General features: G+C 42.6%; 1 protein-coding gene across 1 annotated transcript in view; it reads right to left on the bottom strand.

Moving 5' to 3' along the window:
- Nucleotides 1-15538, bottom strand: part of LOC143300779 (uncharacterized) — a 33761-nt gene that overhangs the window by 11125 nt on the left and 7098 nt on the right. The window contains exons 5-7 of the mRNA XM_076614708.1: nucleotides 10553-10738; nucleotides 9389-9473; nucleotides 8840-8997 (exon numbers count right to left, since the gene is read on the bottom strand). Of these exons, the coding sequence (XP_076470823.1) occupies nucleotides 8840-8997; nucleotides 9389-9473; nucleotides 10553-10738 (429 nt within the window). The remainder of the gene's footprint in view (nucleotides 1-8839; nucleotides 8998-9388; nucleotides 9474-10552; nucleotides 10739-15538) is intronic.

Genomic DNA, 15538 nt, shown 5'->3' with positions numbered 1-15538 from the left:
GCACTGTGTCGGCTCGCTCACGTCGATGAGAGCAGTCCGAATTTCACACAGAACAATCTGTTGTGACAATGTAATACTATACAATACAATACAATGCAATACAATACAGTACAATATAATACAGTCACTTTTATCAATTCTCACGTTATCCATCAGATTAGGCTCACTGGAAACCTTCTGGGATTTGGCTGCATTGGGCACCCGTGTGCTCTATCAATCTATCTATCCATCTATATATATATATATATGTGTGTGTGTGTGCGGTGTGTGCGCGCACTCGCGCGTTTACCTGAAGAAATGAAAAAAAACCAACCCAAAAGGTAAGAAAAAGAAATCGTGCGTGTTTAACTAAAGAAGGAAAACTACAAAAAAAAAAAAAAGAAAAAAAAAGAAAGAAATATAAAGAAAAAACGTTTACATGTTTTCCAGAAGAAAGAAAAAAAAGAAGAAAAAAAAAGGAGGGAGACAGAGAGAGGGGTGGGGGTGGGGGGTGGGGGATCGCCAAAAAACACACCAAAAAACAAACGAAGAATAGATCTGCATGCAATTCAACAACACGCACAGACGGAGTAATTCCAGAGAGTTAATTGCCTTGGTGCCAACCCTATAGAGAAATAATCAGCCACTCCCACACCTATCTCTCTCTCTCTCTCTGTTCCTGTCTGTCTGTCTGTCTGTCTGTGTCTCTCTCTCTCTCTCTCTCTCTCTCTCTGTCTGTCTGACTGTCTCTGCCTCCCCCGATCCAATGGATTAGAAGTACAATGCATTAGCATGCATGAATTTATAACAATGAGTGTGATGCGCTCATGTGCATGAAATCGTCTGTAAAACAGTCTAGCCTACTTCGTCCTTTTGATGCAAATGCACGTTAAAAATTCTCACTCCCACCCGAAACCCACAGTGTGGATCGGACAGGGCTCTGTAGAGGTGCAGTTGTGTTTTCTTATCAGCGACCCATTCTGTGTGCTGCGACTCGATGGATTTTAAGAGATTTTTGGAAAGAGGTTTTCAGCCGTTTGATGTGACTGGGGAAACTGAGTTTCTGGTCAAAAAAATGACCCCAGAAATGTGGCTTCCTTAACTAATCGCTGGGATTGTGGATTTTCCCACATGGATTTCGGGATCCAGAAAGAACTCTTTTTTTTTTTCTTTTTTTTTTTTTGGTCACCGTCATTTGTTTTTTGTTTTTTTATTTGAGATTCATAGGGTATCATATAATATATTGACTTCTCATATTGAATTGTTGGTCAAAGATCAGTTGTAAAATAGAGTCTTTTGGGTTTGTTTTTTGTTTCGTTTTTTAGCAATACGTATACATATTTTACCTATCAAAATAATATGGTTTATCTTTATAAAATCATGTTTGCTATACTTGTCATCTTGAATTCCAAATGAAACATCTGTTGGAGATAATTTCATACACTTACCAATAATTACACTGCATAATCAATGACAGTTTTAATATGTTATCTACATCCTTCCCCTCCACTCTTTTATTGGCCTTCTTTACGGCATTCGAGAAGGGAAGAAATGTAGAGTATTTATTACAATGTTGACGGGCGCAATAGCCGAGTGGTTAAAGCGTTGGACTTTCAATCTAAGGGTCCGGGGTTCGAATCACGGTGACGGCGCCTGGTGGGTAAAGGGTGGAGATTTTTTACGAACTCCCAGGTCAACATAATTTTATGTGCAGACCTGCTAGTGCCTGAACCCCCTTCGTGTGTAGACGCAAGCAGAAGATCAAATACGCACGTTAAAGATCCTGTAATCCATGTCAGTGTTCGGTGGATTATGGAAACAAGAACATATCCAGCATGCACGCCCCCGAAAGCGGAGTATGGCTGCCTACAAGGCGGGGTAAAAACGGTCATACACGTAAAAGCCCACTCGTGTGCATACGAGTGAACGTGGGAGTTGCAGCCCACGAACGAAGAAGAAGAAGAAGAAGAAGAATTACAATGTTTTCAACCAATTTACAATTTTTCCGTGTTCGAAACTAAACTGAATGAAAAGTGCACTGGGGGAGAAAAAAAGTGGATTGTGAGAGGGAAAAGAGAGAGACAGACACTGAGAGGGGAAAGAGAGAGACAGACACTGAGAGGGGAAAGAGAGAGACAAACAGACAGACACTGAGAGGGAAAAGAGAGAGACAGACACTGAGAGGGGAAAGAGAGAGACAAACAGACAGACACTGAGAGGGGAAAGAGAGAGACAAACAGACAGACACTGAGAGGGGAAAGAGAGAGACAAACAGACAGACACTGAGAGGGGAAAGAGAGAGACAAACAGACAGACACTGAGAGGGGAAAGAGAGAGACAAACAGACAGACACTGAGAGGGGAAAGAGAGAGACAAACAGACAGACACTGAGAGGGAAAAGAGAGAGACAAACAGACAGACACTGAGAGGGAAAAGAGAGAGACAAACAGACAGACACTGAGAGGGGAAAGAGAGAGACAAACAGACAGACACTGAGAGGGGAAAGAGAGAGACAAACAGACAGACACTGAGAGGGGAAAGAGAGAGACAAACAGACAGACACTGAGAGGGGAAAGAGAGAGACAGACACTGAGAGGGGAAAGAGAGAGACAAACAGACAGACACTGAGAGGGAAAAGAGAGAGACAAACAGACAGACACTGAGAGGGAAAAGAGAGAGACAAACAGACAGACACTGAGAGGGAAAAGAGAGAGACAAACAGACAGACACTGAGAGGGAAAAGAGAGAGACAAACAGACAGACACTGAGAGGGAAAAGAGAGAGACAAACAGACAGACACTGAGAGGGGAAAGAGAGAGACAAACAGACAGACACTGAGAGGGGAAAGAGAGAGACAAACAGACAGACACTGAGAGGGGAAAGAGAGAGACAAACAGACAGACACTGAGAGGGGAAAGAGAGAGACAGACACTGAGAGGGGAAAGAGAGAGACAAACAGACAGACACTGAGAGGGGAAAGAGAGAGACAAACAGACAGAGAGGGGAAAGAGAGAGACAGACAGACACAGAGAGGGGAAAGAGAGAGACAGACAGACAGACAGAGAGGGAAAAGAGAGAGACAGACACACAGACAGAGAGGGAAAAGAGAGAGACAAACAGAGACAGAGAGAGGGGACGATAAGAATAATAATAATAATTATGGTATTTATAAGGCGCAAAATCTTGATGAAATCAACTCTAAGCGCACGGGAAAAAAATGTAAGCACAAGCACACACATACACACACACACACACACACACACACACACACACACACACACACACACACACACACACACACACACACACACACACACACACATCTTAAGACCTGCTGTACGGCTAAACAAAACTGTCAAAAGAGAGGAAAAATGGGAAAAAAAGTTATGTACAAATATTTACATCTCAGGTTCCCACACCGAGTCGGTACAGGCTGCAGTGGGAGTAGTAGGGATCGTGGAGAGGACGATAAGGAAGAAGAAGAAAAGAGGTGAGTTTTAAGAGCAGTCTTAAAAGAAGAGAAAGTAGGCAGTTGACGGACTGAGAGTGGAAGTTTGTTCCAGGATGGGGTGCGGAGGAGGGGGGGGATGGGTGGGATGGGGGGCAAAGAGACGAAGACAGACAGACAAACAGAGACAAAAACAAACAAACAAAAACAAAACAAAACGAATGAATGATAAAAGAATGATAAGGGAGATTAAAATCCCTGGAACTGGAACACAGTTCCAGACTTCATGGAAACGAAGTGGCGCTGGAGACCCTTAAATCCGAAATGAATCGGGAATCCTTCCCCACTCCAAATGAATGGAGCAGGGCATAAAAAAAGAAGAAATAAAATAGAAAAGAAAACCTTCCTGACCGGCGACAAGACCCAGTGCAAAAAAAAAAAAAAACAAACAAACTGTTCACCACACCACATCATCAACAGGTCAACCTTCCTCATCCGAACTGCAGTCTACCTTTATCACGTGCAGGTCAGTCTGCACAAAAACCAACCTGAGATGCCTACCCAGAAGGGAAAGAACACGTACACACCGACACAGAGAGAGAGAGAGAGAGAGAGAGAGAGAAAACCCAACAACAACAAAAACGATAAACGAAAACAATTCCCTGCAGTTTTGAGGGTTTGAGTTGACCCAACTGTCCTCTCACCACCCCCCCCCCCCCCCCCCCCCCCCCCCCCCCCCCCCCCCCCCCCCCCCGCCCTACCCTCACCCCTCCCCCAACCCCCACCACACTGTCGCACGCAACACACTGACAAAGTGTCACAACGTCTAGACAGCTAAGGTACAGCAAAAACATGTCCATTTATTGGATGTTGGACAGATACATGACCTACGTCATGCTTCCTTAATTAAACAGAAAAAAAGATCAAAAGAAAGGGAAAAAAAGGGGGGGGGGGGCGAGGGGGAGGGGGGGTGTCAGATGCATCGCGCTATCTGATGATGCTGTATGCTTTGATTAGTTTTCCAGACTGCATGCTGTGATTAGCTTTCCAGACAAAACACGCCACTCCCTCCCCCCGTCATACTAATTTTAAAAAAAACAAAGCAAAACCCCCCAAAAGCAAGAAAAAAATGATGACGTGGTTTCTTAATGGAACATCTTGGTATATAATCATCAAAATTTAGAATTCTATTAGTCTTATATAACTAAGCAAATATTAGCAACTCTGGAAAATTAGCAAGTTAGACACAGGGTGTGGATAAAGAGATAGCTAACACCCCTTGGAAGGGTTGCTATGTTAAAATCACTCATTTTGTCGAAATCGATTCATTTATGGATTTTGCTGCCTAACCCACCAGACATTTTATTCATACTTTGCAAATCACTGTTATGAATATGTGTGGAACAACAACAAAAGCAAGAGAGGCAAGGCCTTCAAGACTCACTTGTGATACACTTTAAAAAAAAAAAAAATCCAAGCTTTTTATGTATTGAGTATAATTTCAAAATGTAATGTTTAAGATGAGAAAGATCAGTTTAAGCAAATTAACTCCCCTAGCATTACTTACAGAGTAATTTCCCTTTTTTACTATCTGCACCAAAACGTTTGCAAAATAAATAAAACTTCCATGCTTAGCAAAAGACGTTCCTGTTTGAAAAAAAAATGATAATAATGACTGCTCTAGTTGTTGGGTCAGAATATCAGATCAAAGTACCAAGTTTAGAGAATACAAAAAATATAAATATAACAGTAAATGCAGTTTGCATATAATTAGGCTTCATTCTTTATTTTTTTGTGCCCATCCCAGAGGTGCAATATTGTTTTAAACAAGATGACTGGAAAGAACTGAATTTTTCCTATTTTTATGCCAAATTTGGTGTCAACTGATAAAGTAGTTGCAGAGAAAATGTCAATGTTAAAGTTTACCACAGACACACACACACACACACACACACACACACACACACACAGACAACTGAACACCGGGTTAAAACATAGACTCACTTTGTTTACACAAGTGAGTCAAAAATGATGAAATTAACAGAAAAACGGAAAACGAAAGTATCGGATGAGGCGACCTGGAACTAACGGAACTGAAAACCTGTGCGTCTTCTTTGAAATTGCCTTGGATACGGAAAGTTGGGACAACGGGTCATAATGGAAAAACGTTGCAAAATCTAATTATCCGGTGCTTAATGATATTCAGAAATACAGAACATTGCTTGAGCGGTTACTATTGCATTTTGCCTGCAGTGAAGCACCCTTTCCTGTTGATGCAGCCAGGCTAAGACATACCGGTCAGAAGACCTTACAGGACTGAAAGGGTTAATGAATATTCCTTTCCAAGAACCAATCGAACATCACCTATTTTTGGCTATTTCCGCACTCTTTGTCTTCGCGCACCACTGCCGACCAAGTTCACAAACGGAACTCTCACAATCATAAAATCAAGGGAAGCAAGCAAGACTCGCCATTTACCTGTAACAGAAGTCGAACTTTGATACAGGTTTGACTGGATATGCTAAATGAATTGTGCATTACCAGAGCTGAGAGAAAATTTAAAAGCATGTTGGTGACAGATGAAAACGTTTGCAATTAAACCACAGGGTATTTTGACGTGGAGTCTGTTTGCGAACCATGTTTTTAGTTACTGAGTGCTCTCACAAAGGTGTGTTTTGTGTATGTGTGCGAAACAGTGTGTATATGTGCGAGCGCTGGCGCGTGCGTGTGTGTGCATGTTTCATGTAACATCACTGTGAAAGAGAACACACACATTTATCATCTGTGGTATCACTTGGGTTTTTTGTTTTGTTTTGTTTTTGTTTGTTTGTTTGTTTTTAATACTAAAGGGAGTGTAATATGTTATACACATATAATACACATACATATATAAGATAACGTGGTCCTCAGCTGCACATTTTGTTGTAACTTCCTTTACATATGTTTGTGGATTTTTTCTGTTTCACGAACTTTCGCGACATATGTCTTCCTTAGAATAACGTATTGTTCATCACCAGTTATGTTCGCCTGATTTTTGAAACAATAATTTTTTTTTCTGTGGTTGTGGCACAAATGGCGCCAAAAAGTGGGAAATGGCTTTTATAACTTATTCAATAATCTCACTTAATGAGAGCAAGCAATACAACACTGAATAAAGTCAATGCATTCTGCTGGTAAATAAGACATCAATCCCGCTGACAGTTTCAGTTTCAGTTTCAGTAGCTCAAGGAGGCGTCACTGCGTTCGGACAAAACCATATACGCTACACCACATCTGCCAAGCAGATGCCTGACCAGCAGCGTAACCCAACGCGCTTAGTCAGGCCTTGAGAAAAAAAAAAGAAAAAAAAAAAAAAAGCTGACAGCAGCAAGCGGTTACAAAACACTCTGCAGCAAAATCATTTTGACACATCCTCTTCTTCTTCTTCTGCGTTCACTCGTATGCACACGAGTGGGCTTTTACGTGCATGACCGTTTTTACCCCGCCATGTAGGCAGCCATACTCCGTTTTCGGGGGTGTGCATGCTGGGTATGTTCTTGTTTCCATAACCCACCGAACGCTGACATGGATTACAGGATCTTTAACGTGCGTATTTGATGTTCTGCTTGCATATACACACGAAGGGGGTTCAGGCACTAGCAGGTCTGCACATATGTTGACCTGGGAGATCGTAAAAATCTCCACCCTTTACCCACCAGGCGCCGTCACCGTGATTCGAACCCGGGACCCTCAGATTAACAGTCCAACGCTTTAACCACTCGGCTATTGCGTCCGTTATTTTGACGCATCCAAAAATGCAGTGGCCGCGCGTTTCCTTAGTTTCCACTGATACCACCCGTATTGCATTGTGCCCTTGCAATACACAACTACTTCAACCGAATTAGAATTACTCTAGAAAGCATCTTTGGGAATCGATCTTCCTACACATGGTTCACTTTTTGGAAATTTGGATCCGAACGCAAGTTCTGCTGAAGATGTTTCAAGCATGATATGTTCCGCTTCCATGTGTTTCGCACTCAACACATCCTCCTAGCTCAGCCATGAAACAAGGCAGCTGTGTTCCGCACTCCGAATCGACAGTGTGTGTGAACACCGACAACGTGAACATGACAAAAAACCACATGACTCTTGCAGGCTAAATGACCAGCTACACACTGGCTGAATCGTCTCCATCTGACTCAATGAAACGCACTTCACATCCGCTCGAGTTTTCTACATGTTACTGCCTCTGGTGCATGGCGCATACATGCGGCAAGCAAATAAAGGAAATATTGTTTATTACAATAGCTATGTTTCACTGAATAAAAACTCAGTAGCATTATAAGCAATGATAAATTCTCTCAAAAAGCGATCGTTTCCATGGTAACACACTAACGATCCCAAACAATATCGCGGTGCATAAAAATGTTGAAAACTTTCCTGTGGTTAAATTGCACGTTTAACTTCTGTACGTCTTTGTTATATCACAAAATGTGACATAATTATATTAATTTTTTTTTGTGTGTGTATATTTTGTGAATAATATCCATGCGAATCCGCACAAACGAAAAAAAAAAAAATTCTTGTTTCTTTTGAATCGCCCAGAACGAATGCACGTGATATGGAGCATTTTCGTTGCTGCAACTTTTTGTTTTTGCAAGCTTAATTGCATATGTCGTAATAATGAGAAAACAACAACCCAACATTAGTAATAAAATTGAGGTATTATTCAGTTAACCATATATGTATATATATGTGAATATATATATATATATATATATCTGTGTGTGTGTGTGTGTGTGTGTGTGTGTGTGTGTGTGTGTGTGTGTGTGTGTGTGTGATTATAAATGTGCATGTACATGCATTTGCTATGTATTGATATGATGGTTTTGTTCTGGGGCGCTTTGCTCCCAGAGAGTGATGGTGGTGCACTTGTTGGCTGGTTGACTGAGTTGTTTCAAGCCTGGCCCACTTCCCCACTGCCCCTTCACTCCAGCTGCACCCCACCCCCTCAAAGGTACTGGGAGTGATGATGGTGTGCAGGGAGGGGGTGGCTGTGTGTGAAGTGTCAGCTGAATTCTGAAATCGTTCAGCATGCAACATGTTTTTACCTGCCCAGTTTTACCTGATTTTTACCTGACGTTTACTCACTGGTTGCTATTCAACCAGCCTGTGCAGCTTTCAGTTCTGTGCCCTTGCCTGACGCAGCTGGTAATACAGCAAAAATTTGCTGCTTTTCAAAATACATGTTTTAAAGACATACAGAGCCTACTGTTGTTGATATATATATATATATATATATATATATATATATATATATATATATATATATATATATTAACCCTTTGATGCCAGGAACTCTCTTGGTACTCGAGGGGTTATCCAAAATCACGGACAGGTGTCTGTGTAACCCAGCCCCACAACTTCCCAAACCACAAGCCCTGCAGCGATGTGGGAGTGGAGAAAGTGACAGGTGGAGGTAACCACTGGAAGTCATAGTCACGAGCCTGCATGAAGGCGGCCAGGACAGCAGAGAACTTCGGCAGCATCTCAAGCGGCTGAGCAGCCTCTTCAGGACAGCACTGCTCACCCTAGTAAGGGAGGGGCCTAGAAAAGGTGGCCCAAAGCCTGCTCTCAACCGTCCGGCCAGCTCACCGCCGCTGGCGGACTTACCCATTTATGGTCGATCACAACAGAAGAAGAAACTTACTATCGGGACGTGGAACATCGTATCCTCAGGGATAGAGACAACATCTCAAGGCCTCAAAGAAGGACAGCTCACATCCCCAAAGAACTGACAAGATACAGCTTCGACATTGCAGCTCTAGGTGAAACTCGGCTTGCTGAAGAAGGATCAATGTCAGAGTCAGGCACCCGATACACGTTCTTCTTGAAAGGCAAGGCCCAGAACGAGGACAGAATTCACGGAGTTGGATTTGCCATCAAGTCTAGCCTCCTTAAGCATATTCCCGATCTACCCACTGGCATGAATGGGAGGCTGTTGAAACTCCGCCTCCCTATCAGCAACAAGCGCTTCGTCACCATCATGAGCACATGCACCCCCACCCTGACGAGCACAGAGGAGGTCAAAGAGCAGTTTTACGCTGAATTGGATACTCTGCTGCGCACCACACCTGCCTCCGACAAACTCATAATGTTGGCAGAGACTATGACCAATGGAAAGGAGTGATAGGGAGGCATGGAGTTAGGAAGATGAACAACAACGGCCTCATTCTACTGAGCAAATGTGCAGAGCATGACCCGCTGATCAGGAATACAACGTTCAGGCAGGCTGATAGGTACAAAACGACGTGGATGCACCCCAGACCTAAACAATGGCATCTCACTGACTTCATCATCACCCGCCAACGTGACAGCAGCGACGTCCTCATCACCAGAGCAATGTGTGGTGCAGATTGCTGGACGGATCACCGACTTGTTAGAGCTGAGCTCAACATTCGCATAGTCCCCCTCCAAGTAAACGCCCAAAGCTCGATAGAAGATAGAGAGGCCTTCAACACAGCCAGACTCCTGTCCCCCAAAATACCAGCAGGAATGACAAGTTTGAGGCGACAGGACCACTAACTGGTGGATCAGAGGAAAAATGGAACCAGTTCAAAGACGTGGTCACAGAGACAGCCGGACAGTGGTAGGCCCAAAGAGGAGGGTCCACCAAGACTGGTTAGATGAAAACGATGAGACCGTGCAAGCACTGCTGGACGAAAGGAGAAAGGTCCTCATTGACTGGCTGAATCACCCCAACTGCGCCTCACGACAGGACTGGCTGAATCACCCCAACTGCTCCTCACGACAGGACAGGGTGAGGGACTGTCAGGCCATAGCCCAGAGAAAACTCTGCGCCATGCAAGACCAATGGTGGGAGAGGAAGGCCGATGAAGTGCAGCTCTACGCACACACCAACAACTCCGAGATGCTGTTCAGTGCCATCAAGGCTATCTATGGCCCCTCAAGACGAGGAACAGCCCCTTCGCTTTCTGGTGATGGTTCTGACTATCAAGGACAAGGAGGGTGTCAGCGCAAGGCGGGGGGAGCACTTCGGCCAACTTCTCAACCGGCCATCTACTGTTGGCCAGGAAGCTCTTTAACAGATCCCCCAGAAGCCTACACAGTAGGACCTCGACCTACCGCCCACTGAGAATGAAGTCAGGACTGCAGATGAACTGCGGGAAAGCACCAGGAAAAGATGGAGTTCCTGCTGAAGTGTTCAAAGCACTTGGAACCACAGCTCTCAAAGCGTTCCACGACGTCTTCTCGACCATCTGGGAGAAAGAAGCTATACCAGCAGACTTCCGATATGCCACTATTGTGGCACTTTACAAGAACAAGGGAACAAAATCATATTGTGGCAATTATGATCCATCCTACAGAAAGTCTCTGGATGGGTTTGGCATGTTACGACGTACACCACATTTGGACTAGTGCTAGTAAGGTGGTTTCTGATTTTCCACCTCCTTCCATCCCAAGGACAGACACACTCAACTATGTTCTCTGAATGTGCACAAGTGTCACATTTCTTCTGGCACAATAAATGACCATTTTGAAGTTGGGGGCCATGAGGGACATGGTGGCGGGGAACAGTTGGTTTTTAGATTTCTCCACGATTTCTGTGTCTTCTGTCTGCAGCGATGAAGCTGTTCAAAGGGAAGATCTAGTTTTCCTCACTGCTGTACAGAATCTTTAAATTGCCCATGATGATCGTGGATTTGGAAGGTAGTCGATGGTCAAACGATGTTACGCTACCCAGGCGATTTTAGGTTTCTTTCTTTTCTTGTTCTTTCGTCCTGTGTGCAGCGTTGCTTCTCTTGATTTGGAAACCCCTTTCTTCAGGTCTGCCATAGCTTGGGACCAGGTCTATCCTGACGTCACCAAATACTGAGCATGCTCAGTCAGTCTTTTCTGAAGATCCTCTTCCTCTGAACAAATCATACTAAGTCTTCTTCACTCACACATACAGAGACACAGACAGACACACACACACGAAAGACACAGACAGACAGACAGACACACACACACACACACACACACACACACACACACACACACACACACACACACACACACACAATCATATTCTGTGGATAGACGTTATACTGAAGAACACCCCCACACATACATACGCACCCCCACACACCAACACCCCCACATAAATTCCCCCCGCCCCCTCCCACTCACCTCCCCCCTCCCCCCCTGCCACCTCCCCCCCCCCCCCCCACACACACACCATTAGTATGAACATCAGAAAAGGAAATATGTTTTCTCTCTGTTTGTGTATCTTTTTTTTATTATTATTATTATTCAGTTACACATGAACCGACATTTGGTGTTCTTCATCAGTTCGTTTAAAAGTGATATGATTATGTTTATGCATATAAAAAAAAAGTTACCTTCCATCTTGGGATGTGTATTTCTTTTCTGGGTGAACTGAAAAGCCGTACTTTGTGCTTTTGTTTTCTTTCCGTGGGCTATGAAAACACTTTAATTATAGCCTATGTTTTCCACATGATGCAATGTTTTCATGAACATTGCAAATACTTATCAACTGGATAACTGGATAAGTATTCAGATGACTTAAAGTTCAAGTATTGATATTTCAAATTTGGAAATGTTCAGAAATGACCACATTTTGATTGCCTGTAAAATTGGATCATACGTTATTGTAAGACTTGTGGGAAACGTTATGGAAAAAAATATTGGTGTTTACTTAGAACAGACTCTAGTAGTAGTAGTAGTAGTAGTAGTAGTAGTAGTAGTAGTAGTAGTAGTATAAATCATTATCTGAGGTTCTTTAAATGCTAGCTGTGTTCAGAACCAACCCATACCATTGAAATATGTACAACACTCAGAAAAAAGCGAGCAAATGAAAAAGGACTTGATATCTATCATTGTGCTTAAACTCACGAAACTCCCAGTAACAGGTCACTTTACTGTAAAACAACAAAACTAGTGATAGCAGTAAACATGGTCATGTTTTCTCAATATATGTATCTCCAGTTTATGTAAATTTAGTAGTTCTCTTTAACAACAACAAAAATCCCCAACAACTACTGGTGCAGTATGTATGCGCATATCTTAATCAAAATATAATAGATATAAATATAGCTGGTTTGTCTAAGATAAAACGTGTTTAAAAAGTCAGTTTCAGAAATCTCAAACGCAGTCTGATCATTATCATACGCACCACACATACACAAGACAATTTCTAAAAGCAGAAACAATGTAAATATGTGTATGTATTTATAAGAGAATAATGACTGGCAAATGAAATGAAATAAACAAACCAAGTAAACAAATAGCTAGGCAAACAAGTCAATAAATGAATAAATAAATAATTGAAAAAGGAAGCAAAGTAATTGAATGAACATGGGACTCACACGCACGCATGGGCACATGTGCACGCACACAGACGCACTTTCAAAAGTCAAAACTGCTAGTCTTCCCGGCACCTATGTCATGAATGTTGTGTCATGTCATGCGCCTCTGTTTTCGCAAGAGGCAAACAGACTTACCTCCCTTGAAACGGTCACTAATGCTAGCAAGCAGACGCGTAGACGTTTCGCCTTTAAAACAAATGAAATATCATTTTCTGAGCATTGAGAATGCTGCAATAACTGAAGATGTCTCTCCACTACTACTGCACGAGACCGTTTATGCTGCTATGAGCAAGGTAAATGCAATATTCCGTCATTATTTCACTCGTTGTGTGTAGTCCAGCGATGGAACGAAGCTCGTGCTGTTGCTTCTGTGAAATTGGATGGTATCATTGTTTTTGATTTGTGGCATAACATTTTACAGGATCCTGCAATTAATTTCAGGTCTTAAAGAGTTTGTTGTAGGTTCGTTGTTTATGTGTATGATTTTGAACTTAATGTTAAACTATTTTTTTCTTTACTTGAGTCTACATAGTACATACGAGTGTTTGGCTGGCATGATTTTGCCTCCACGATTTGACATTAGATCTGTTAAACAGAAAACGATATTTTTAAGTTACCTACTGCTGTTTTTTTTTTTTTTAATTCTGTCCTGACTGTGATCGTTAGAATTTGAATGTGAAGGTGCAGTTAGGTTCAGAATATTTTTTGTTATCTAAACTAATCAACAGTGAATCAGTAGACAGTCATGGGAGTTCTGTGTGTTGTGGAAACAGTGAGTGAGAGTGCGCCTATGAGAATGTAGTGGCGGTGCACAGACGTACTGACATTCTTTTACGCTGCAGACGGTTTCCTTGGATGGATGGGATGCAAGGTGCAGCGCGAGCAAAACTACTGTCTGGACGGAAAACACCAATCATCAGAATGCTGTGTGCCGCCAGACAAACCGGACCACAATATATCAGAGAGATGGGATCCACATGATCATGTCCTTGTTTCTACTGTCGGTTGATGTTATCAGTATCAATCACTTCTGTTTTCGCAACAGGCTCCATGCCTGCTGCTGTTTTCATATGTTGTGAACATTTTGAAGGAACCTGCACCTGTATTGGCTGTAGGAAAAGACTTAAACATAAAAAAAATAATAACAGTTTATTAAAAACAAACAAACAAACAACAACAAAAAACAACTCTCTCTGTATAATTAGATATGATTGTACATATTGAAATTTGAGTCTTTGTATTTATGATTCAATAAGTCATTGAGAGTCATCGTTTGAGTTTTGTTATAATTGTGCATGCGTATGTGTGGATGACTGAATACTCAAAACACGCACTTACCTGAAACATGGTTCATTTCATTCCCTTTATTGTGTCAATGTCATACATTAATTCCACATAACACATCCTGACAACCTAGACCCCACCTTCTACATTGTGTCACACACACACACACACACACACACACACACACAGCGCTCACACACAAGCGCGCGCGCGCTCTCAAACATGCACACTCACGCGCGCACACACACACACGCGCGCGCGCACGCATACACAGACTTACAACGCACACACATACAAACACACAACACCACACACACGCATACGCACAGACACACGCGCGCGCACTCTCAAACGTGCGCACGCACGCACACATACACAACCACGCGCGCGTGCGCACTCTCAAACATACACACGCACACACACACACAATCCGCACACATGCAAACACACACACACACACTCTCACTCTCTCTCTCTCTCACACACACACTCTCTCTCTCACACACACACACACACTGAAAAAAAAAAGTCTTATCTTAATCTTCAGAAAATCAAGACATCACTTTTACTGCTACTGTTATTACGACTGATGTTAACAATTAAAAACAATAACACTACAACAATTTAAAAAAAAAAAAAAAAAAAAAAAAAGATTAACAATTATAATTGGAAAAAAAGTACAAAGTTCATAATTATCATTGTTCACAAGCAATGCTTTGTCAGGCCAACACGTCGCAACACACACACACACACACACACACACACACACACATCGCGACTCGCGCAATTTTGTAAACAGAACCATGTGCGCCGCATGCTATTTAAAAAGGCTACGCACGAAACAATGGCGCACTGTGTCACGAGATGTACGCAAATATGGCGACGGGAAGCGTGCTGTCCTTGTAAAAAAAAAAAAAAAAAAAGGTGGGTGGTGGGGGGGCATTTTACACGTTTTACAATGGATGTCAAGGTTCAAACGAACGTTGTTTTGTATATAATTTAAGTCTGCTTTGCAACAGACACGAAAAGTGCCGGTATGTAGCTCCAGGAATTTAGGACGCTAAAATAGGACTTAATTTTGTAGATGCTTCAGAAATCACTTGTACTAAAATTCTTGTCACTGACTGATAGTAACTGACGGCAGAAAAAGAAAATTGTCGGCGGGGCTTTTGTCAACCCGCAGCCATCATGTGCATGCCCCCGAGCATTAGAGAGAGTGAGATAGTGAGGAGAGATGTATATATATATAAACTCATACGAATTAGGTTATATTCTGTGTTAGCGGGGACGATTGAGACGGACTTTCATAAGATGAAGTCAGCATGCCCCCCCCCCCCCCCACCCCTCCACCCCCCATATATACAAAAAGTAGAGATAGGGAGACTGGAAAGAGGGGATAGTAGAGAGAGAGAGAGGGCGTGAAATAAAAGGGTATAGAAAGAGAGCACAGAGAGAG

The sequence above is a fragment of the Babylonia areolata genome, chromosome 26 (assembly GCF_041734735.1).
Source record: "Babylonia areolata isolate BAREFJ2019XMU chromosome 26, ASM4173473v1, whole genome shotgun sequence".
Taxonomy (NCBI): Eukaryota; Metazoa; Mollusca; class Gastropoda; order Neogastropoda; family Buccinidae; genus Babylonia; species Babylonia areolata.
The sequence above is the reverse complement of the archived record's forward strand: the minus strand, read 5'-3'. Positions and strand labels throughout refer to the sequence as shown.